The 25,361-nt window shown below is 36.9% G+C and overlaps 1 protein-coding gene across 1 annotated transcript in view; it reads left to right on the top strand.

Annotated features, from left to right (window-relative positions):
* The window catches only part of GRAMD1C (GRAM domain containing 1C), an 87,337-nt gene that overhangs the window by 23,104 nt on the left and 38,872 nt on the right, over window positions 1-25,361 (top strand). The window contains exons 4-6 of the mRNA XM_041771436.1: window positions 5,097-5,200; window positions 5,808-5,903; window positions 11,552-11,632. Of these exons, the coding sequence (XP_041627370.1) occupies window positions 5,097-5,200; window positions 5,808-5,903; window positions 11,552-11,632 (281 nt within the window). The remainder of the gene's footprint in view (window positions 1-5,096; window positions 5,201-5,807; window positions 5,904-11,551; window positions 11,633-25,361) is intronic.

Here is a 25,361-nt window from a genome sequence, read left to right as displayed (position 1 = left end):
GCTGGGACAGTGAAAATACAAATAATTAACTGTGGAGTATCTTATAGTTTTACTATAGTGCCAGAAAGTGATTTCACAAGGAATTTTTACAGTGATGGAATGGTTCTATATGATACTGTGGTGGTGGTTACATAGGTAACTTTATTGTATAAAAATTAAATCTTCCAAAAAAAAAATTAAATCTTCCTTTCCCTTCCCCTCAGCTAAAGAGACTTTGAATTTAGGGGGCCCTTGAGCCTGGAGAGGCCTTAACCCTGTGAGGAAGTGTAGGGGGAGCCCCTTCCCACCTCCATCCCCTTCTGAAAGTGGTCAATGTTTACAAGCCCCTGAGCACCCCCCCCCCCCCCGCCCACCCCCCCCCTGCCGCCCAGGGACTCCACCCCCATTGCTGTCCTTTCCCACCCTTCCTGGGTTGGGGTGGGTGCAGGGGCTGTTCTGTACTCCTTGTCTGCCTTGGACCCACAATCTCCCCTACTCCCACCCTATGTGACTCCCCTCTCTTCTACCTGCCCCTGTAAATATTCCCCTTCCCTCAGTAAAACTTGGTGTGTGTTCTCCCCTCCCCCCAAAAAAAGGAAGTGCTTAAAAAAAAAAGGAACCAACTTGAAAGAAATCCCAATGGTCAAAGACAGAATAATTTGAGCAATAAAATGAATGATTGTAATACTAGATTATAATCTGAAGAATAAAATAAATATCCATTACTCTATATTGATATAAATGCTTAAATAATTAAATGCATGGGGGAGAAGACACAAATTTTCCTCCACTAGTATTCCCAGGTAATTTATGTGCACATTAAAGTTTGAGAAGCTTTGATCTAGGGTAACACTAAAGTGCCATACCTAATGGTGAAAGCTTACTAGGTTCTTATTCTCTGTACATATAATGATGATGATGAAGAGGATCTCTAAAAAATTTTAACCAATCCACGTGTATTTATACAACTGATTTCACCAATGTGACCTCATGTGTAGCATCCAATATGCTGATAATAAAAAGGCCACTGGTTTTGCTAATGAAAACCCTTTTTTAATGTGTCTATGCTAATTAGCTAAGCATTTGTTGTTGAACAGTAATAAAGGTAGCAGAAGGGTTTATAGTAGCTAGCCCCTGAAGGAGTGTAGTACTAATTGAATTGTTAGCTGACCTATCCCAAGTGTGAATCCCTGATTAGGACAACTATCTGTAGAATATTTCTGAACATCTGCTTTACCTGGAGTTCACATTTTTTACTCCTAATATTCACTTGTGCCTTCTTTTTTTCTTGCTTAAACTTGGCCAAAGAAAATGTTATGTTGGGGTAATATAATTAAAAAGAAAATATCCAGAAAACTTCTCCACAAAGGTAGAAAAGAAAGAAAACAGTTTTATTATTGAATACGCATTCAACTGGAATGGGATGTGCATCACAGGTAATCTGTAATAGAGATAGTGAAGAGGGACGCCTGGGTGGCTTAGCTGTTGAGTATCTGCCTTCAGCTCAGGGTGTGATCCTGGAGTCCCTGAATCGAGTCCCACATCGGGCTCCCTGCATGGAGCCTGCTTCTCCCTCTGCCTGTGTCTCTAATGTTCTCTCTCTCTCTCTCTCTCTCTCTCTCTATGTTTCTCATGAGTAAATAAAGAAAAAAAAAAGAGAGTTTGTGAAGATAGAAAGAAATCTCACCCTTTTATATAACCAAGCAGACACAACCCTTTACACGTGTCCTAAAGATAAATGATAACTAGTCCTCAAGTAAGAGGACTTGATAGTACTATTGGTCATACACAGTTCACCATAAATTCACCTGATAATTGGGGCTACTATCTGTGTTAGCTAACTGGCTTTATGCAAAGGAAAAGTAAATCCATATCTTATGACAAGAGTTAGTTTTGTAACTTGGAGCAAGATGCCCACGAAAGTTAAGCTCCTACCCTCTTACAGAAACTGGGAGATAAGGTTGCTATCTCTCTTGATGTTTACATTTCAGAGATAGGGCTACTTGGTCCTTGAGAAAACATTCCTGGGTTGTAAAGCTGGCACGGAGGCTTATTTTGCTTTTAAAAAGATTCACATGTATCTTAAAGGAGCAAGAAAGAACTTACAAATTTTCTAAAGAAAATGGTCAATGAGAAGTGAGGGGGGAGTCTTTTTCCCATTTTGCACCAAGGAAAATAATTTTTTTTCTTTTTCAATTTGTATTTACCTCTACAGTTGTCTCAGGTAAAAAGCAAACAAAATAACACAAAAAATGTAAAGTATAAAAAAGGAGAATGGTTGGGGCACCTAGGTGGCTCAGTCAGTGGGGTGTCTGACTCTTGATTTTGGCTTCGGTCATGGTCCCTGGGTTGTGGGTTGGAGCCCTATCTTGGGCTCCACACTAGGTATGTAGCCTGCTTGGGATGCTTTCTATCCTTTTCCTTCTGCTGCTCCCTGCTCGCTCTGTCTCTAAAAAAATAGAAAAATAAGAATAAGGATAATGATTTCTTTTATAATTTAAATATTAAATTTTAGAAAAATCCTAAAAATGTTCCAGAGAGTCTTTTTTAAAGCAATGTTGGCATTTAGGGCTCCCAAAGATGATTGCTGTTAGAAAAGATACTTTGGGATGTGTGTTTCCTGATATGATTGTTCAAAAACACATTCCTTTAATTGACTGTTATCTCCCTTATGGATAGATATGCCTACATTCTTTGATAAAACTCTAAATAGGACAATCTTGTTTGTTTGTGCAATCTTACTCTAGTAGTATATGGTACTGATTCACTCCATCTGTATTTTCATAACACTTAGTACATATTTCTACTATAAATTTGCTGTGTTATAGTTAATAAAATACAACCTTAAGAATTGGAGCCATTCAATTGTTCCACAATTGATTATGTAAAAGCTTGTAAGTTGACATTACAATGACCTATGTTGCTTGGTTAATTTACTTAATTTTATTCTAACTTTCTAGTCACTAATTTATAAAGTGATAAAATCCATAAAACAATTTTTGATAAACATTTTCTATTCTATTCTAGATGAATCACATTGTTATTTGACTCACATCAGGTGGAATATTTGCCTTCTGAAATGATACTTATATGTTTGCTTATCAGTAGGGAAATTGGGAGTAAAAAAAGTAAAATCTCTTGGCTTAAAAAAAATTATTTTCCATTTCCTGAATAGGCCATATTGCTAGGAAGCCATGTTTTTTAAAAAAGTTTTTATTCAGGTATAAGTTTATTACAACAAAATATATCTGTCTTAGGACCTCCCCCCCAAAGATTTATTTATCCATCCTAGAGGTTGGGAGGGAGGAGCAGAGGGAGAGGGAGAGAGACTCTTCAGCAGACTCCTGAGTGTGGAGCCGGATGTGGGGTTTGATCCCACTACACCAAACTATGACCTGAGCCAAAATCAAGAGTCAGATGCTTAACTGACTGAGCCAGGCAGCGCCCCAGGGAAACCCTTTTTCAAACTACTGAAAAAAGTCTGTCAAGCTATGTCAATAGTCTTCAGTTAAAATAATCAGTTGGTTGCTATAGCTTTGAGCATAGTTAATATAAAATAGTGCAGTGGTTCTCACAGTGTGGTCCGTAGACTAGCAGTGTTGGTGTTACCTGGGATCATGTTAGACAAGAAACTACAACGCTCTATACGTGTTTAGTTAGAAACTCTGGGGAGGGGCCTAGCAATCTGTTTTTAGATAAGTCCACCAGGTTTTTCTGATCTGAAATGAGAGAAGCATTAAATTAATAAAATGTTTCAGTGGCTTAGATAAAAATTTCAGGACACCTCAAGGTGACCTTTAACCTTTAGCCCAATCCTTGTTTTAGAGATGTGTACTAGTAATGAGTAACTTAATATACTTAACTATTTACTAAGATTTTTGTTTGGGGGCATCTCAGTTTTGTTTTGCTGAAGGAAACATTTTGAAACACTGAATTTCTTGGCTCAATTTTTAATATCTGCTAGAAATTTAACATAATTAAATTTAAATTTTTTGAGGCTCATAACCTCAATATCTTTTTCCTAAAATTGCTAGTCACTTCATATAGTTTTGAAATTTGTCAATTAAACTAAATCTCCTCACGCAGCCCTTTATATCTTGAATTATTGATAGTTTAGCCATACTATTTCCATTAGCCAAAAAGCTAAATCTAAACCATGGTATTAATTTACTGGTGCATAGTGACACTTATCAGAGCACTCCTGATTTTGCTGGATTTTAACACTGAGGTAGAGAGGATCAACTTTGAAACTAATTTAAAATGTATACAATTTCTGGAATAATTCTTGTCCCCTTCCTCACCCTTTTCCAATGTGTAATTAATTAATCACTAATTTCCCATCAGTACTACCTCTTAAATATCTCTGAATTTAATTACTTCTTTCTCTTAATACTGTCATCTCTTGGTCTGAGCCACTGTCTGTTTTCCCCTGGACTTCCAATTCATAGTTATCTGAATCCATTCTCACAGAGTGAAAAAATTAGTCCTTAATAATATATATCTGATCATGCCTGTTCCACTTAATATTCGTCAATGTCAACAAAACAAACAGAACAACTGTCAATGGCTTCTTTGTAAAGTCTATGGTCTACTATAGCCTGTGAACCTTCCGTGACCTAGTTTCTTCTGCTTCTGTAGCCTGAGATCTTTGTAAAGTTGCTCAAATGTGCTTTTTCTTTCTACCACAGGGTCTTTGCACATACTCTTTCCTCATGGTGCAGCTGACCATTTATTGACCTTTAGTTCTCAGTTTAAAGACTACTTTTTCTGGAGAACTTTTCCTGATATACTCTCTCCCTGCCCGATCCCCTCCTACCTGTTTACTCCTATTATATTCTCTTACACCTGTCTCTCCACTTTGATCATTATACTTATTTTTGTATTTGTTTATTGTATACCTTCCCTTCTAGACTGTGTTCTGCAAGGGCAAGGTCCATTTTTGGTAACACTGGTTTCCAACAAAATATCTGGTATATGGTACCAAAGTATCTGAATGAGTGAGTGAGTGAATCGACAAACAATAAACAAAGAGTGATGACTTTCCATGTGTTAAAGTAAGATAAGATTATAAAATTGCCAGATTTTTGTGAATAAGCTGTTCCTTCTTGTGTATCTAGATTATGCTTGTGCTCTTCAGAGGGACATTTTGCTGCAGGGACGTCTATATCTTTCAGAAAACTGGCTGTGTTTCTATAGCAACATCTTCAGATGGGAAACTACAGTAAGATTTATTTTGATTTGATTTGTTGATACAAATAATTGCATAGGTAGCAATGTATACAGTCCTCCTAAAAACAATGTATTTTAGATTGCAAAGTAAATTTATATATTTGTGTATTGTACTTGTGTATACCTGTAATATATATATATATATATACAATTTATATTAGAATTTATAATCTTATTTTCTTAATACGTCAAGCTCCATTTGAACATATTTAATGTAGTTGGAGAAAGAGATTTCAGGTTGAAAAAAAGCTTGAACATACATCCATTTGACTGCCAAAATCATGTCTTATGTGACAGACTGTCTGAATTTTGTTTGTGTGTGTATGTGTTAATATGGAACACGAACACCCACATGTCTTTTCACACTCTGTCCTAAACTTAGAGATAAGAGCTGTGGAGGAAATTACCAATGAGAGAGAATGTCTGACTGCTTACCGTGTTTTTCTCAGAGAATGCAAGCATGTGCTTATATTATTACTAACTCCTTCAGGCTTTTCAACAGAATGTTCTGGATTAGATTGATGTAATGCTTGATATTTTGTGCTGTACATATTTCTGAAAAATCCATTTAATAATTTTTCATTTTTATGTGTGTTTAGATTTGTATTGCATTAAAGAACATAACCTTCATGACCAAGGAGAAAACTGCTCGACTCATCCCAAATGCTATCCAGATTGTCACGGAGGGTGAAAAGGTGAAAAACTTTTCTTTTTTTTTTAATGTTTTTTTAAAAAAATAAATTTATTTTTTATTGCTGTTCAATTTGCCAACATATAGAATAGCAACCAGTGCTCATCCCATCAAGTGCCCCCCTCAGTGCCCATCACCCAGTCGCCTTCCACCCCCGCCTACCTCCCCTTCCACCACCCCTAGTTCGTTTCCCAGAATTAGGAGTCTCTCAAGTTCTGTCTCCCTTTCTGATATTTCCCACTCATCTTTTCTCCTTTCCCCTTTATTCCCTTTCACTATCCTTTATATTCCCCAAATGAATGAGACCATACAATGTTTGTCCTTCTCCGATTGACTTATGAAAAACTTTTCTATCTTTGCCATTACATAATGTGGAGAAAATCTGCATCATACTGATTCATCAGTGTTGGTAATGTAGGCGGTTCTTCTTGGAGTTAGGAATTTGTGATAGAGATATATTGTATTTAATACTAGATTTCTGTATAGTTAAATAATTATTGCTAATTAAATGACTGCTAACATTTTTTGTGCTTTATAGTTCACAGAGAACTTTCTCCCATATATTTTACTTCATTATAAGAGGTAGGTAGGATGAGCATTAGTAAAACATCATAATTCTGAATACCCTAAAAATTCCATATTTAGTCAATAGTGCCTGCTATTTATGCATTCATTTACTTATATCAGTATGCCCTCATAGTTGCTTGTTTTATTCAGTGAGTTCTAATCTATTACTAATAAAAACAAATGGTTCTGGTGAACAAAGAGATTTGGGTAGCATACAGGTAAACACAGAATCACTATAAATTTTTTTTAGGATGGCAGCTAACTGCCATCGTTTTTATTATCTACCTACAATATCTGCCGTTTTTTTTTTTTTTTTTTTTGTGGGGATATATGAAGAATCTTTTTGAACCCACCTGGAAGATTGATGAGGGCTCTGTGTGTGTGACATTAGAAGTAGAATGCTGAGAAAGAAGAAGAAATAAGGAAAAGAAGGAAAGTATGGAAGGGAATGAGAAGTAAAGGGAAGGAAGGAAGAAAGCACAGAAGGAAGGGAGGCAGGCAATGAACAAAAAAAGAGAAGCAGGGGAGAGAAACACTATCATGACATTGATTCATTATAATGATACTTCTAAATCTTGTAGTTTCTTTCAAATGTACTTTGAGTTTTATTTTTATTTTTAAATAATCTGACAGAATACTTCCCAGTATGGTACAAAAAGTTTCCCTTCTGAACTATTTGAGAGTAAATTGTCACTTTGAAGCCTCATCACCCCAAATATTCTAGCGTGTATTTCCAACAAAGACATTCTCCTGCATAAGCACAACCTAACCATCAAAATCAAGAAGTTAACATTGATCATTGCCACTGTTCAGTCTTCACACCTTCTCCTGTTCTTCCAATAATATCCTTTATCGCAAATAGGCACAGTTTAGAAATACATAATTACATTTACTTGTCAAGCTCTTTAATTTCCTTATTCTGGAATAGTCCCTCAGTCTTTGATTTTTGTGCCCTTGACACTTTTAAAGATTACAGGTTATCTTGTAGGATATCCCTAAATTGTGTTAATCTTAATCTGATATTTCCTTGTAATTAAACTTAGGTTATGCACTTTTGGCAGAGATGACATGAAAATGATGCTCTTTTCTTTCCATTGCATCCTATCAGATGGCCCGTGATTTCAAAAAAAAAAGATGGCCCGTGATCTCAATCTCTACCCTTGGTGATATTCACTTGGATCACCTGATTCAGGTGGTGTCTGCCAGACTTTACTATAAAGTTAGTCTGTTTTCCTTTGTAATAATATTTTGTGGCCAGCTACTTTGAAACTATGGAAATATATGATTCCTCATCAGACTTTAAATGTATGCATTCATTTACTTATATCGGTATGCCCTTAATACTATCACTATTTATTTTGATGCTTAAATAGTCCCAAATTTGGGCAACAGGAGGCTGTCAATGTCCTGATTATTCTCAGCATTACTTGAGCATTTCCTTGCTTTTTTTGGCATAAGAGGTTACAGGCTTTCCCTATCTAAGCCCTGGAATCAGTCATTTCTCCAAAGAGTCCTGATTCCTTTTAAGGGGAGACTGATATTAGAAGCCAGTATGTTCATTGCTATTGGAGTATTACTATTTCTGAGCCTGCTAAATGGTCAGAATAAGGGTATATGTGATATGTATGTAATTATATAATATACACACATAAATACCCACTTGTACATCAATGTCTACTTATCTTTCATAAGCCATGAATTTACTGTGATATCTCTATTCCTATCAAACACCACTTCATTTTTGTTTTTGCTTTTTCCTATTTGTAAGTCCCTTCCCTGACTGTGAGAAACCAGGCTCCCATTATCCTCAGTATATTTACTTATTTGATCATTTGGCCTCTATGTAACCAGTCTTCCTCTCCTTTGCCACTCCTTCCCCACATGGGTGTCCCCCCTCTTTTTGAAAATATTTATTTATTTGAGAGAGAGCGAGTCTTAAGTAGACTCTGTGCTGAGCACAGAGCCTGACTTGGGGTTTGATCTCATGTACTTGACATCATGACCTGAGCTAAAACCTAGAGTTGGATGCTCAACTGGCTGTGCCACCCAGATGCCCCCCAACATGGATGCCCTTTTATGTGATTTGGTTTCTGACACTTCAAGTCAGGCTGCTGCCCATCCCATCACAACACAGAAGCTCTCACCAAGTGAAAGCTCCCCTCACTCTGCTTAGGCTGACACTCTGTACTAAGTCCCTTCCTTGTATTCACTTTACCCTCTACCAAGTCACCTCCTAAAGGGATAGCTTCCATTCCCTGCTTGTGCACAATATTCTATGCTAATCTGTCATTGTATGTGGTTGCCCCTCTTACCCCTTCAGTTTCCGACCCTCCAGCACAAAACCACCCTCATGGACTCCATCACACTTCACCTCATCTGTCATGCTTTTGTAGGCTACTCCCATTCATGATCACATTCTTCACCATGCTTGGGCTCTGACACCCATACCAGGCTACCTCTTTACACTATCACATTCCGTGGGCTCTGACTTATGCCCATCACCCTGTTCTTATTCTAACGCCATGCTCCAGATCATCCTCATACATGGAGGCCCATCTTACCTATTTGGGCTCTGACACTCCACATAGGGTGACCCTTCTATGTGGACAACCTCCTCAACTTTTCTGTTTTGACATTGTTTTGGGCTACTGCAGCTTCTTTCTCCCTATCTTCACCTCTAGTGTAGATACCTACTTTTCTCTGTTCCACCAACAGCTTTAGGGCTGAACTGTTCAGGAAGGGAAGAAGAGCTAAAAATACTTATTCTTAATTTTGTAGTCAATACAGGAATACATTGCATTCCCCAACAAAGTCATCAAACAATTCTTAAACTAACACCTTCTTTCCATGCCTATGGTCCCCAATCATATTGCTTCTCTAGAGGCAAACACTGTTAGCAGTTTGGTATGTATCCTTTTGGACTTTTTTCCTTTGTGTGTCTGTGTGTGTGTGTGTGTGTGTGTGTGTGTGTGTGTACACACATATTTAAATGTATATATATATATATATATATACACATACATATAGTTTTGCTTTGTTTTTAAAGTAATGCTATTTTATACATGTTTTTCGGTTCTCCTTTCTTAAAAAGAACATCTCTTGGAGTCACAGGTTAGCACATATAGATGGAGCTATTTCTGTTTATTCATGTGCTATATATATATTATTTCATAGAATGAATTTACCATGGTTTCCTTGACCATTAGTTCACTTGCAATATTTTATTATTATCAACAGTGCTGCAGTGAATAGCCTGACACTGCCTTCTTAACCTCATGTGTGACTGTTTCTCACATATGTAGTGAAATTTCAGGGTCAAGCATTTTAATTTTAATAATAACAACAACTAGCATTTGCCAAACAAATACTGTTCTAAATACTGTTTTAAATTCTTTACAGATATTTTCCCACTTAATTCTCACAAAAATTTGTTATTATGATTATTCTTATTTTTCTCAGATGAGGAAACTAAGGAAAAGGAAAGTGACCCAAAGTCATAGAGCTAAGTGGTAGAATGTGTACAAGAATGGATAGAATTGATAGCAAGTTGTCTAGCTTAAGAAATGGGAACTGGATGGACTAGGAGATTTTTCTTATCTACATATCTGAACAAAATGTTATAAGAACATAATAATACAAAAAACCAAAACAGTTTGGTCTAAGAAAAGGAAATAGAGGATAGTAAGTAGTCATCACTAGACCACATATTACGTATGGAATTATATTTGGAAAATCTCCTAGCTATATCCTTGTTATGAAAAGTTTTGCTTTATGAAGAGTATTACATAGCAACATTTCAATTTATTATTTGGAAAATAGCACTTTAAAGTCTTTATATAAAAAGTGTAAATACCCAAAATATTATTTCTTTGACATTTTATTTAGCAAATCAAATATATAACTGAGCTTTCTCATCCCTAAAAATAACTACTCAATCATGAAAAGTCACTAACTATGGGGTCGGAAGAGATGATACACTGAGAGACTGTATTTAGTGCTGTCACTTGTCAGATTTTCTCATAAAAGCCTATTTTAAAACATGACTTTGCAAAATCAATTAAATGCAGAGGAAGAGATGGGGCTAAAAGCAAACATAGAATTATAGATTGAAACATGCTATTTTTTTTCTATAGCATTCAAAGCAAAGTTAAGTTTTAACATGGCTGTTTTATATCTATAATTAGTTGAAATTAAGCATTTCTGGATTTTTTTAGAAGACTATGAAAGATGATATGATTTGAAATTAAGATCCGTAAGTTGATCTCTGAAACCCACTTGAATTTTTTAAAAGATTATTCATTTATTTTGAGAGAGAGAGTGTATATGAATGTGTGTGCGAGTAGAGGGATGGGGCAGAGGGAGAGAATCTTCAATCAGACTCCCTGCTGAGCTTGAAGCCCAAGGCAGGCTCCATCTCATGACCCATGAGATCATGACCTCAGCTGAAAAACCAAGAGTTGGTCACTTAACCAATAGAGCTACCTATGTGCCCCTACTTGTATTTTAAAAAAAATTCTATATGTGTACTTGGCTCAAATGATCGCCAAATCCTTTGGAAAGTTCAGAATTAATAAAATTTATTTTTTTCATAAGTTTTTAAGATTATTGTAATAGTTAAATTATATCTACATAAATACCTGTTTCAGGCTTCTTGAAAATTAGATTTCCTGTAAGATACAGTTTTTAAAAGTTTTATTTTATTTGAGAGAGATAGAGCGTGAGTATGTGGGAGAAGAGGTAGAGGGAGGAGGAGAGAATCTCAAGCCGACTCCATGCTAGTGCAGAGCCCAATGTGGGGTTCAATCTCACGACCCTGAAATTATGACTGGAGCTGAAACCAGAGTCTGATGCTTAACAGACTGAGCCATGCGGGTGATCCTGTAAGATAGTTTTTAAAGACACCTTGTTCATGCACCAATTACCTGTTTTTCTCCTATGGTACCAAAGAGTAAAACAAAAATAATATATGAGGTTGCTTTAACCATAGTAAGTGCCAACAGATTTTCATGATAGACACTCTGCCCTGCCCCCCACACCTGCTTTTTTTTAATGACACTAAAATTATCCTATTATTTTTCTTTGCAGTTTTTCTTTACATCTTTTGGTGCCAGAGATAGAAGTTACCTCAGTATCTTTAGGTTGTGGCAGAATGTATTGTTAGACAAGGTAAGTGTTCATCCCAGAGGCAGGTGCTTCTTATAATAGCAACCTCACAGTCTGTACCTCAACAGTGTGAGTTGAAAAGCTCCTTTTTATTTTTCTGGAGTTCATTTTGACTAGACTGTTCAAATTCTAAGATGAAACATGAAGCAAAACAGAATCCATAGTTAGGGTAAGATGTTAATTTTAGGGCAGCCCGGGTGGCTCAGCGGTTTAGCGCCGCCTTCAGCCCAAGGCATGATCCTGGAGACCCGGGATCGAGTCCCATGTCAGGCTCCCTGCATGGAGCCTGCTTTTCCCTCTGCCTGTGTCTCTGCTTCTGTCTCTCTCTCTCTCTCTCTCTCTCTCTCTCTCTCTGTTTCTCATGAATAATAAGTAAAATCTTTTAAAAAAATTTTTATAGTCTCCCCTTCAAGACCCACAGTGGATGTCTGAAACTGCAAATAGTACTGAACCCAATATATATGTTGTGTTTTCTCCCATACATCCATACCTATGATAAAATTTAATTTACAAATGAGGCACAAAAAGAGATTAATAAAAGTAATTAATAATAAAATAGAATAATTATAACAATATACTGTAATAAGACTTATGTGAATGTGATATCTCTCCCTAAATATTTTATTGTAGTATACTTATCTTTCTTCTTGTGATGATATGATAAAATGACTGCATGATGAAGTGAAGTGAGGTGAATGACAGGCATTGTGATGTATCTTTAGGCTACTACTGACATTCTGATGGTATGCTGGAAGGAGGACAATCTGCTTCTTGACTGTGTTTGACTGTGGGTAACTAAAACCTGGGCAAATGAACCTGTGGATAAGGGGGAACTACTGCAATCCACAGGGTAACCACAAGAAAATAACTTTAAATATATGGTAAATGAAACACCAATGTATATAGTACATTAAAATGGTACCCTAGAACTATCTATTTAACATATAAGAAGGCAGTAATGGGGGAATAGAGGGACAAAAAGGCATAAGGTACATCGAAAACAAATAGCAAAATGGCAGACATTATGTTAAATCATTAAGCATAAATAGATTAGGCACTTCAATCAGAAAGCAGAGGTAGGCAGAAAGAATGAAAAAAACCATTAACTATATGATGTTTATATGAAACATGTTTATATGAAACATGATACAAACAGATGGGAAAAAATACACCATACAGATAGAAACCAAAAGACAGCGAAAGTGACTGCAATAGTATCAGACAAAATGGACTTTAAGACAAAACTTTAGTAGTGACAAGGTTATGATATTTCATAATAATAAAAAGGGCCAACCCATTTGGAATTCATAACAATTATAAACTTATATTCACCTAATAACAGAGCCCTAAAATATATTAAACAAAACTAGCACAATTAAAGGGGGGAAATAGAGAATTCAACAAAATTTGAATAGTTGGAGATTTCAGTACTCCACTTTCAATCATGGATAGTACAACTACAGAGATCAACAAGGAGATAGAAGATTTGAACAAAACTATAAACTAGAACTAAAAAACATCTCTGGGGCACTCCATTCAAAACAAAATATACATCCTTCTCATGTACACATGGAACACTCTCCAGACAGACCATATGCTAGATCATAAAAGAAACCTTAATAGATTCAGGAGGATTGAAATAATTCAGTGTCATGAAATTAGAAATCAATAACAGAATTTGGGAAATTCATAAAAAATGGATATTAAACAGAACATTCCTAAATAACCAATGAGTGAAAGAAAAAATCACAAGAGAATTTAGAATATACTTTGAGTTAAATGAAAACAAAAGCACAACATATCAAAACTCATAAGGTACAGTTAAAGCAATACCTAGAGGGGATTTTATAACTATACATACCCATATTAAAAAAAGAAGAATGACCTCACATCAATAACCTAACTTTCCACTGTAAGAAATTAAAGCAAGGAAAACAAACTAAACATAAAGCAAGTAGAAGCAAGGAAATACTAAATACTAGAACAGAATGAATGTAATAGTAAAAAAAAAAAAAAACAAAACAACCAAAAAACAAAAAACAGAGACAATAAACAGAACCCAAAGTTCTTTCTTTGAAAAGGTCAATAAAATTGAACTAGACTAAGAAAAAAAAGATTAAAATTATTGAATTCAGAAATGAAATTGGTAACATTACTACTGACCTTTCAAAATGAAAACGGTTCATACTATGAACGTTGTATGCCAACAAATTAGTTAACCTAAGTGAAACGGACAGATTTGTGACTAGAAAGTTATAAACCATTGCAACGGACTCCTGTAGGAATAAAAAATCTGAATTGACCTATACAAGGAAAGAGATTGAATTAGCAATAAAAAAAATCTGCCCACAAAGGAAAGCTCAGGCCTAGATGGTGAATACTGGTAAATGTTTACGGTAGAATTAACATCAGTCCTTCACAGAGTATTTCAAAAAACAGAAGAGGAAAGAATACTTCACTGCAATTCAGTCTATGACGCCACTATTATTTTGATAACTAAGTCCAGACAACATCACAAGAAACCTACAGGACAATATTTATGTTCACTGTGTCTATGTTCATTTTGTCTATGAATATAGACATAAAAATCCTCAACAAAACCAAACCAATTTAGCAAAGCAAATTCAGCAACATATAAAAGAAGACTTTATGCCATGACTAGGTAGGATTTATACAAGGTTGATTGAACATATGAAAATTAGTATATGTAATATACTATATTAGTAGAATAAGGGACAAAAACCATGTGATCATCTCAGTCAATACAGAAAAGACATGTGACAATATCCAACATCCTCTCATGATAAAAACAAAACAAAACAGCTGACATACTTAATGGCAAGAGACTAATGCTTCCCCACCTTAGGTCGAGAGCAAGACAAGGATGTCCCTTCTTGCCATTTCTATTCAACAGTGTGTTGAAGGTTCTAGCTGGGAAGATAGGGAAGAAAAATAAGTAAAAGACATCCAGATTAAAATTGAAGAAATAAAACTATCTCCACTGGCAGATGATTTGTTTTTATATATGTAAAATTCTAAGGAAGTCAGTAAAAACCCATTAGAACTAATAAGTTCAGCAAGTTGCAGAATATATGATCAAAATACAGCAATCAGTTATACTTTATGCACTCACAATGAACAATGCAAAAATAAAAAAATTAGTTCACTTATAATAACATCAAGAAGAATAAAATACTTGGAATAAATTTAATAAAAGAACTTTAAGATGAACACTGAAAGCTATTAAATATTGTTAAAAGAAATTAAAGAAGACAAGTGAAAAAAAATCTCATGCTCATGGATCAGAGGACTTGATATTGTTAGGATGGTGATACTTCCCAAATTGATCTGCAGATTCAGTGCAATGCATCCCTATCAAAATCCCAACTGGCATTTTTTTTAAAAGAAATTAAAAAGCAGATCCTAAAATTCATATGGAAATGCAAGGTACCCAGAATAGTCAAAACAGTCTTGAAAAAGAAGAACAAAATTGGATTAATTAGTCTGTTATGGCTGCCATAACAAAATACTACAGACTGGGTGGTTTAAACAATGTAAATTTATTTTCTTACACTTCTGGATGCTTAGAGTCCCAGATCTTGGACTAGGCAGGGTGAATTTTTGGTGAGACCCCTCTTGTTTTCTTGCAGCTTGCTCACTGTGTCCTCACATGGCTTTTCCCTCTGTTCATGCACACTCCTGGTATTTCTTTTTTTTTTTTTTTTTTTACTCCTGGTATTTCTTATATAAATACCAGTCCTATTAAGGTAGGGCTCCACCCTCACAACTTCTGTCTTAGCTCAGGCTGCAATAACAAAATGCTGTAGACCCAGCGGCTTAAACTACAGAAATTTATTTCCTCATAGTTCTAGAGGCAGGAAGTCTGAGATTGGGATGTCAGCTTTGGTTGGGTTCTGGTGAGAACACTTCCTGGCCTTCTCATTGGGTTCTGACACAGCTTGGGAAGGAAGGAGAGAGCCAGAGCCAGAGCAAGCAAACTCTCTGTTATCTTCTTATAAGTGCACTAATTCCATCATGAGAGTCCCACCCTCCTTTGCCTCATCTAAACCTAATTATCTCCCAAAGGCCCCACTTCCAAATACCATTACGTTGGGAATTAGGGTTTCAACATATGAATTTTGAGAGGACATAATTCAGTCCCTAGCAAACTCATTAACGTTAATTTTCTCCTTAAGGCCCCTATCTCCAAATATAGTCACACTGGGGGTTTAGGGCTTCACGTATCAATTTTAAGGGAATGTAATGCAGTCCATAACATTGAAGGACTTGCACTTTTTGTTTTGATGTTTACAAAGCTGCAATAATCAAGGCAGCTGGTATAAGTGTAGACATATACACTAATGGGATAGAATTGAGAGTCCAAAAATAAAATCTTACACTTATCAGCCCTAAATTGATTTTTGACAAGGATGCCAAAAACAGTTCCACAGGGAAAGAAGTCTTTTCACCAAATAGTATTGAGACACATACATTGAATTGACACATACAAAAGAATGAATTTTGATTCCTGCTTCAGACCATATACAAAAATTATTTAAAAATGAATCATAGACCTAGGTGTCTTTATATCTTTATACTTTATATCTTAAAGTATAAAACTCTCAGGAGAAACTGTAGCCATAAATCTTCATAACTTTTGGATTTTAGACAGTGGTTTCTTAGATATGACACGAAAGCTCAAGTGACAAAAGAAAAAAAATAGATAAATTGGACTTCATCAAAATTAAAAAAACTTTTATGCTTGAAAGTATCCATCAAGAAAGTGAAGATAGCTCATGGACTGGGAGAAAATATTTGCAAGTTGTATATCTGATCAGGTATTTGTATTCAGAACATATAAAAAAACTCTTACAACTCAACAAGAAAAAGACAATCCATTAAGAAAAATGGGCAAAGGATTTGAATAGTCATTTCTCCAAAGAAGATATACAAGTGGTCAATAAGTGCATGCAAAGATGTGCAATGCCATTAGCCATTAGGGAAATATAAAACCACAACAAGATACCACTTCACACCCAGTGGGATGGCTGAAATAAAAGACATTAACAAATGCTGAGGATATGGAGAAATGGATTTCTCATGGGGTGAGGTTGTAAAATTTTGAAAACTTTGAAGAACAGTTTGGCAGTTGCTCAAAATGTTAAACAGAGTTATTGCATGACCCAGCAATTCCACTCCTAGGCTTTTACACAGGAGAATGAAAAGTGTATCTTCACCATAGAAACTTGCGCTTGAATATTCTTATTCAGAAAGCCAAAAAGTGGAAACATCCTAAATGTTCATCAATGATGAATGAGCACAATGTATATTGTATTCACACAATGGAGCATTATTCATCAATAAAATGAGTGAAGTACTGATACACGTTACAACATAGATGAACCTTGAAGCATTATGCTTTGTGAAGAAAAGTCAGGCCCCAAAGAAGATTTATTGAATGATTCTGCTTTTATGAAATGTCCAGAATGGGCAAATTCATGGAAGTAGAGAGTCAATTTGTTTCCAGGAAGAGGAAGGAATGAAAAGTGACTGCTAATGGATTTGGGTATCTTTTGGGTGGATGGAATATTCTAAAAGTTGTGGTGATAGTTATACAGCTCAGGATATGCTAAAAACTTCTGAATTGTACACTTAAAGTAAATTTTATGGTATGTGAATTCTAGTCCAATAAATCTGTCATTTTAAAAAAATGGCTTGGTGGGGGTGGAATGGAGATTTTCAGCCAATGAGAAAGGCTCCTTTAGGGACACCTGGGTGGCTCAGCCGTTGAGGGGCTGCCTTGGGCCCAGGGCGTGATCCTGGAGTTCCCAGATGGAGTCCCACTTCGGGCTCCCTGCATGGAGCCTGCTTCTCCCTCTGCCTCTGTGTCTGCCTCGCTCTCTGTGTCTCTCATGAATGAATAAATAAAATCTTTAAAAGAAAAAAGAGGGCAGCCCGGGTGGCTCAGCAGTTTAGTACTGCGTTCAGCCCAGAGCCTGGTGCTGGAGACCCGGGATTGAGTCCCACGTCCGGCTCCCTGCATGGAGCCTGCTTCTCCCTCTGCCTGTGTCTCTGCCTCTTTCTTTCTCTGTGTGTGTGTGTCTCTCTCTCTCATGATTAAATAAATAAATTTAAAAAAAAAAGAAAAAAGAAAGGCTCCTTTGTTGCTGGAATTTAAACACCGCAGGCCAGAACTTTACCTCTTCTCCCCACTCTCTAGCTAAGCCTCTCACTGGAGTGGATAAATTGTGCCTCCATGGCTCTTAGAGTTGAATGGTTTTCAAACTTTGTGGCAGCTGCTCTGGTCAAGGACTTCTGAACAGTGTCCCACTGGGATGCTTTCACTTTCCTGGAGTGTTGGGGAAATGGAGAAATGGCTTGGATGTCCCCAGATGGAGGAGGAGGTGGGGTGGGGGAGTCCCATCCCTCAAGCCCAGTCCCTCCTCCCTCCTTAAGGGAAGAGACAGGCTGGCAGAGAAGTACCATGTCCAAGTTTGTCCTACTTTCATGAGTCTTTTTGGTAATTGGCCACCCTGGCTCCTTGGAGCCCCATGCTCCCGGCCTGGGCGATGCTTCAGGATGGTGGGCCATGGGGTGCTAGGTCTGGTGGCCTTGGCAGCCACCTGCAGGAGTATGGAGTGGCCTCACGAAGTCTTGCTGCCCTAGAGCCCTGTGTTGCCCTTTCCAGTTTGTGCTGGCGGAGGTCTCTTTTCCTATGTTAGGCCTGCCATGTTCCGATGCATTGTTACAGTTACAGTGGGCTGCTCTTACTGTTGCCCTAGGGACCTGGCTAATGCTACCCTCCAATGCCAAGTATTTTCAGTGCTCTGGAAATCCTCCAGGTGCATTCGCTCATTCTAACAAGGATTTAAAGGCTGCTGCTGCATTTGGGTATGCATCTGATCTGTGTGTCCTTCCCAAATCCCACTTAGTTCATCACAGGTGAGAAAGTTGGGATATATCCTTATGAAAACAAGTAACTCCAGGGAAGTGATAAAGTTCAGGTTTACAGATGAGTCAAGGAAGAAACTGAAATCTGAACTTTAATGAAAAAAAAATTAAAAGCTCTTTGAAGTGGAAGAAAGAAAGGTAATTCCAAGGTACTTCTGAGGCTACCAAAGCATTTACTTGCTGAGAATAAAATCTAACCCTCTTTGAAAAGGTCGTGATGTCACCTGTGTTCTTGGTGTGTACAAGAGGAGTATCACCATCTTTACCATAGTTATCTGTTTCAAATCTTTGATATATTTGGTTATCTTTCACATTGAACATGCAACTCTTTATCTCAAGTGGACACCATACTCTCATTTTGTTTTATTTATTTATTTTTAAATATTAGTTATTTGAGAGAGAAGGGGAGGGAGAGAGAGAGAGAGAGAGAGCATGGGCGGCGGGGGGAGCAGAGGGAGAAGCAGACTCCCCATTGAGCAGGGAGCCCAACTTGGGACTTAATCCCGGAACTCTAGGATCATGACCTGAGCCAAAGGCAGATGCTTAGCCGACTAAGCCACCCAGGCACCCTCCCCCATACTCTCATTTTAATAAACAGAATGGTAACCATTTTTGCTGTTTGCCAAAATAAAATCAATGTTTAAGCATATTGTATGTTAGTACTACACAGAACATAATGAAAGTTGGAGGTGAGATCTGTTTTAAAACTGCCCTAACTCAATTTTAAACATTGTAGAATTCACCCAGAAAAGGAACTAGAAACCAAAAACAAAACTACCCTTCCTGTATTCTCCTAGTGACCTTTGAACATTTTTTCCCCCAAACATACTAATATCTGTAACAATAATAGCAATTCCTGCTTATGAAGTGTTAGGTGTCAGGCACAATGCTAGGTGCTTGGTGCAGTTTTAGTATTGTCTGCAGTTTTACAGTCTTCAGTTGCCTTCTCGCTTTTTTTTTTTTTAAGATTTTATTTATTTATTTGAGAGAGAGAGAGAGAGAGAGAGAGAGAGAGAGAGAGAGCATGGACAGGGGAAGGGGCAGAGGGAGAGGAGAAGCTCTCAGTGAGGGAGCCTGATGTGGAGCTTGATCTCAGGACCTCAGGGTCATGACCAGAGCCCAAGGCAGATGCTTAATCAACTGAGCCACCCAAGTGGCTCTAGTTTTAAAAAGTGATTTCTTGATCTTTTATAATACTATTAAAAAAAGAAAAGCAAAAAACATAAAATATGCAGCATAACTATAAAGTTCTATAAAACACACAATTCCTTTGAATACCATGTCATATATATTCAAAATATTTTGAGAGTCTAAATTCAGAATATTATATTTATGATTACTTGTAATTCAGAATCTGAGAGTAAGAGTAAATATGGCTTAGCTTATTTCTTACATGAGACGGTCTTAAAAACAAAGCACATTAATCTAGAAAAAAGATTTAGGTAAATGCAACAAAATGATTTTAAAATCGTGTGTATGTATGTTTTGTGTGTATTTTATTGATTTCTCCAATAAAATAAATCCACAAAAAGAGGGAAAAAACTGGAGACAAATATGGTGCCTTTGAGAAAGAATGCTTTTAAAAGTACATTTTTTTTCAGGGTACCTGGGTGGCTCAGTTAGTTAAGCATCTGCCTTTGGCTCAGGTCATGGTCCCAGGGTCCTGCTGAGCAGGGAGTCTGCTTCTCAGTCTCCCTCTCTGCCACCCCCCACCCTCCAGCTCATGCTCTCTCTCTCAAATGAATAAATAAAATCTTTTTTTAAAATAAAAGTATATATATTTTTCATTCATAAGGTTCCTCTGATGCACTGCTTCAGAAAGAACAGTTTATTTCAGATATTTTACTTAGTTTAACATAAATCCTCAATGTTTAGACATGTGTTTAAACTGTCACTGTGGTTATTTGTGCAGTAATTTATAGCTTCAGCTTAGTTCACAACCTTTGAGCTTAGTATTCTCTTTTTAGACAGTACATGGGGTGTCTGGGATTTGTGGGGCAAAAAGACAGTGGCAGCTACATTCTTTGATACAAACAATTCATTGATTATGTCTTTTGTAAATAGCTATACGACCATGGTTTAAGATAAGACTCTAGGCCCTTCCCCACTCTCAGCTATTTTGTTTAAAGTTCTTACTCCTTCCATGCTCTATATCAGAGCCAAACAATCTTGCCACCTGTTTCTGTATGGTCGGCCAAGTAGGAATGGCTTTACATTTTTTAATATTTTTATTAATTATTATTATTTTTTAGGGGTGTGAGGGACAGAGGGAGAGGGAGAGAGAGAATCTTAAGCACTAAGTGTGGAGCCTGATGTGGGGCTTGATCTTGCACCCCTGAGATCATGACCTGAGCTGAAATTAAGAGTTGGACACTTAATCAACTGAGCCACCAAGGGCCCCTGGCTTTACATTTTTAAACCATTTTTTAAAAAATCAAAAAAGGAATAATATTTCATGATAAATTCAAATTTCACTCTCCATGAATAAAATTTTACTGAAACATAGCCATGCTGATTTGTTTATGTATTATATGGCTGGCTGCTTTCACACTGCAGCAGCAGAGTTGAGTAGTTGCAACAGAGACCGAATGGTCCACAAAGCCTAAAATATTTGCTATATTTCACAGAAAGTGAATAATACTACAGCCACATTTATCTTTTTTTTAAATGTATAACTGCTAATATTAGCTTCCTACTTAATACCCATTTCCCTTGGAATAAAAATCTAAAATTTTTTATAGAGACCCCATGATCTGGCCCCGGGCCACCACTCCAGCTTCATCTCAATACATCTTCCTTGTTCTTAAATGTTCTGCCTTTCTCCCCTACAATAGATCTTCAAACACAGTCTTTGTGCCTGTTTCTTTTGCCACCTCTAGTTTGAAGTGATGCTTATTAATAAAACTAATCAGGTCCATTCCTTCACCTTTCTATATAACATCTTGCACTTTTCCTCTGTAATATTCATTACACTTATAATTCTTTGTTCTCCTTGCTTGACTATAAACATCTTGAAGATAAGGACCACGTCTGTCTTGCTCATTGTTTTATGTCCAGTGACAAGTGCAGTGTTTATTGTATAGCTGGTTTGCCATACATCTTTATTTACCCACTATCATCTGGCACTCTGTCAATAGTGCCCTTTATTCTCAAAAATGGACAATAAGTTATAGGGTTATATTATAAATATCTGATGCTCAATAAATACTTTTTGACTCAATTTAGTAAAACCTCAGTGATTTAGACTCCAGATAATTATTACATTTAAGTAACAACACTTTTTCAATTCTCTGCTCAAGGAAAATGCAAAATGATGGGGAGAAAACACAGGCATTTAGTTACAGAAACATCATTCAAGGTATGCCCTAAGTTGTTCATTTAACTCAATTTCTTGAGTTAAGAACAAATGATTATCTTGAAACACTAAAGATTCCTCAGTTGCCAAAGGAATGTTATTTTCTGTATACTTGAATTGTTAAGAAAACAGGATTATATATGATTCCTTTTAACAAGGCTTAAAACTTAGAAGTTTTTTTGTTTAAGGCTCAAATCTTAATCCTTTCATTTCCCAGTGATACTATCATATTATTGGATTTAGGATTATTGATACAATACAGACAGGATGTGCATAGAATCAAAATGTTCTTTTTGACTATTTTTTTCTCAGATAATAATGGTCACTGTTGCCAGTACATGGGGGCTGCTATGAAGCTAGCTCTCCATGCAAATTTAAGAGTAATTATTGTTATTTTTTCTAGAGAGAGAGAGAGTGTGTGTGAGAGTGGGGAGAGGGGCAGAGGGAGAGGGTGAGAGAAAGAATCCTAAGCACGCTCCATGCTATGAGTAGAGCCCATCCTGGGGTCAATCTCATGACCCTGAGATCAAGACCTGAGTCAAAATCAAGAGTGGAGCAGTAACCAACTAAGCCCCCTGAGGTGCCCTGAGGATGCTTAGAGAGTGGTTATTTAAATCAAAGGCCTCTTGAGAGCAAAAGTCTGCACCATTTTAAATTCTAAGGCTTAAAAAGAATAGCTTTCAAATTTACTCCTTAAGGGCAGAAGGAGGGGCATGTGTCAGAATTAGGGATGTAGTGATGAGAGGAGCTCTTCAGATGTATACCGACCCTTCCTCTCCAAATTATGATACCTGTCATTTCAGCTTCTGTTTTGGGAATTGCTAATAGGAGAATGACAAAAGGGTGTCCTGTTGCTCAGGTGCATTGGGGAAAAAAATGGGTTTAAAATAGTTGGTTTGACGGGCACTGAGGAGGGCACTTGATGGGATGAGCACTGGGTGTTATACTATATGTTGGCAAATTGAAATCGAACTCCAATAAAAATATATATATATATATATATACAAATATGTAAAAAAACATAAAAAATAAAACAGTTGATTGATTGTGTTAGTATATATAAAGAAAGAATACATCAGTCTGAAAGGGACTTGGCTGGACTTAGGCCAAGAACTTAGGACTTAGGACAGAAAAATAGTCACAGAGATGAATCATCAGGCCACACCAACATCACAGTTGGACCTTGAAAACTGTCCACCTTTGCTCTGATTCCATGCTTATCATGCAAATTTCTGATTACTAATACCTGACTGCCAAGATAGATGTTGAGGCACCCAGTGTGGCAGAAGGAAAGTTTTCTGGCAATTAGAAAGGACTGTCCCCCTATTGTGCATTAGCCTGTTTACCACTGAGTGAATATATGTATGCGGTCTGTGAGTGCGGCTTGTTACAGTCAGCCACTCTGAGTGCAGCTCCAGGGCGCTGGCATGCTGACCCATTCTCAGAAAAGGGGTCACTTTACGAAGTTAATGTCAATTCTGAAACATTTTGACAGAGTGTTATCCAGCCTTCTCCTGCAGACTCCTCACCCTTATCAAATCCCCTTATTCTTTCTTGTGCCTCTCCCCAGTGATCTCACTTCTTTTGGAATGCCTTGGAAATCTAGAAGTTTTCCAGTAGTGCAACATTCAGACCTACCTGGAAAAAATAAATGTAAAATCACTATTTTAGTCACATTTTCTATATAATAGCCTGGTGATGGAGAAGTGTTTGTATTCTTATATTGTTCCCTCTTTTTTATCTTTTTGATTAGTAGAACTCCTCCACCTATTTTCCTTTGGTCAGTGAAGTGTACCTCCTTCTACCTGGAAGGAAGCCAGAAACCTGGACTATCCTTGCGCCTCACCTCTTCTTTTCCAACCATGTCATGTTTTTCACTAACTAGCTTGAACCACTACAATAATCTCCGAATGATCCGTTTTTAACACTGTAATCTGTTACCAAAGTGATAATAGTTTTAAAGGTGTATCTTTCAAAAATACAGTTTTGGACTTTTTACTTTTCTGCGTGAAACTAGTAGGTAGCTTTTTATATTTTAGCAGTGTAAACTCCATGTTCTTCCGCAGGGCACATGAGGCTCCTGATGCTCTGGCTGCTTCCCCTTCCCCACTGACGCCTTCTGCTCCTTTCCCCACCACCAGTGCTAGTCGTGGTGAGCTGCTTTGCCAGGCTGCTTCACTCCTTGGGACACTTGTACTTGCCATCTCTGTGTTCCTTGTACTTGATCTGTCAGCAACATTCCACTCTACTATACACTCCCTCTGTTTTGAAGCACCTTCTTCTCTTGATTTCCATGACATCATTCTTTCTGGACTTCCCTCTTAGCTTTCTGGTATTTCCCTCATTCTGTTTTTGTTGTACACTCCTCTTCTAGTTAGCCTTTTGCATGCCAGGCTTTCTTGGGGCTCACTCTTGGGTTCTACATCCCCCCTTAAATTTAGTACTAAATTTGCTATATACTCATCGTTTACTATAGGGATTTTTATATTTAGCAGAAGTATGTAAAATCATTTCCAGTATAGCTAATTTGTATTTTTCTCATAACAATTTGGTTACCATAGTAGACAAGGATCTCTATCTATAGTTTCAGCCTGTGAGAACTACCATAATATGTCAAAAGCACTAATTTTTAGACAGTGACTCTAGCCCCCATATGTGCCTTCTTCAGTTTGAGGGAGGGGTATTCTCCAGTGTTGCTCTGGTCCCTCATTCTGCTATTGCATAAGATGATTAGGTTTTAGCATCCCCCCAAAAAGATATCTTTGCAGTTCATTGAGTAGCATTTGATGTTGTCTATACACCTTACTAAATTAAATGGAAAAACTAGGTAGAAATTGGGGCAAGCTTTATTTTTCATTTAGAAAATTTTTCTTTAGGGAAATCAATTGTAATTGGTAGATGAAACTCTCTGTAGTGTTTATTACAGACCAGGTCCCTGCCAGGAAATTATTCTGCAGAAAGTAAAACATATTTTTAAAGGAAAGAACTATTGAGTAATGAAGATGTAAACTTTTCAGTGATGAATTATGTGCCGGGTTCTTATTGCAATGGCTCAATCTGACTGAATAGCTTGCTCTTCCTGCTATATCCTGCCATTCCAATTTATAATACTCAAGAAATAACAATCTGTGATAGTTGTAAAGGATTAATGCACAAGTCTGATGGAGCTGCTACATCAATACTGAAGAAATGGCATATGAAGAAGTAATGATGACATTGCCAGAGTTGAATAGAGAATGTTAGCATGCAGAAAAAAAATTAGCCCTTAATATATTTAATCTCTAAAATGAGATTGAAATAATATTGCAGTAGTCATCTTACGTAAGTGAGCACAAGCAAGATATTTTCATTGGCATTTTATGGTTTCTATTGAGAAACTGAGAACTGTCCCTTTAAATAAAACCCTGTTTACCTATCCTCTTCTAG

Source organism: Vulpes lagopus, chromosome 1, assembly GCF_018345385.1.
Source record: "Vulpes lagopus strain Blue_001 chromosome 1, ASM1834538v1, whole genome shotgun sequence".
Taxonomy (NCBI): Eukaryota; Metazoa; Chordata; class Mammalia; order Carnivora; family Canidae; genus Vulpes; species Vulpes lagopus.
Note: the sequence above shows the minus strand (reverse complement) of the source record. Positions and strands in the feature narration are given on the sequence as shown.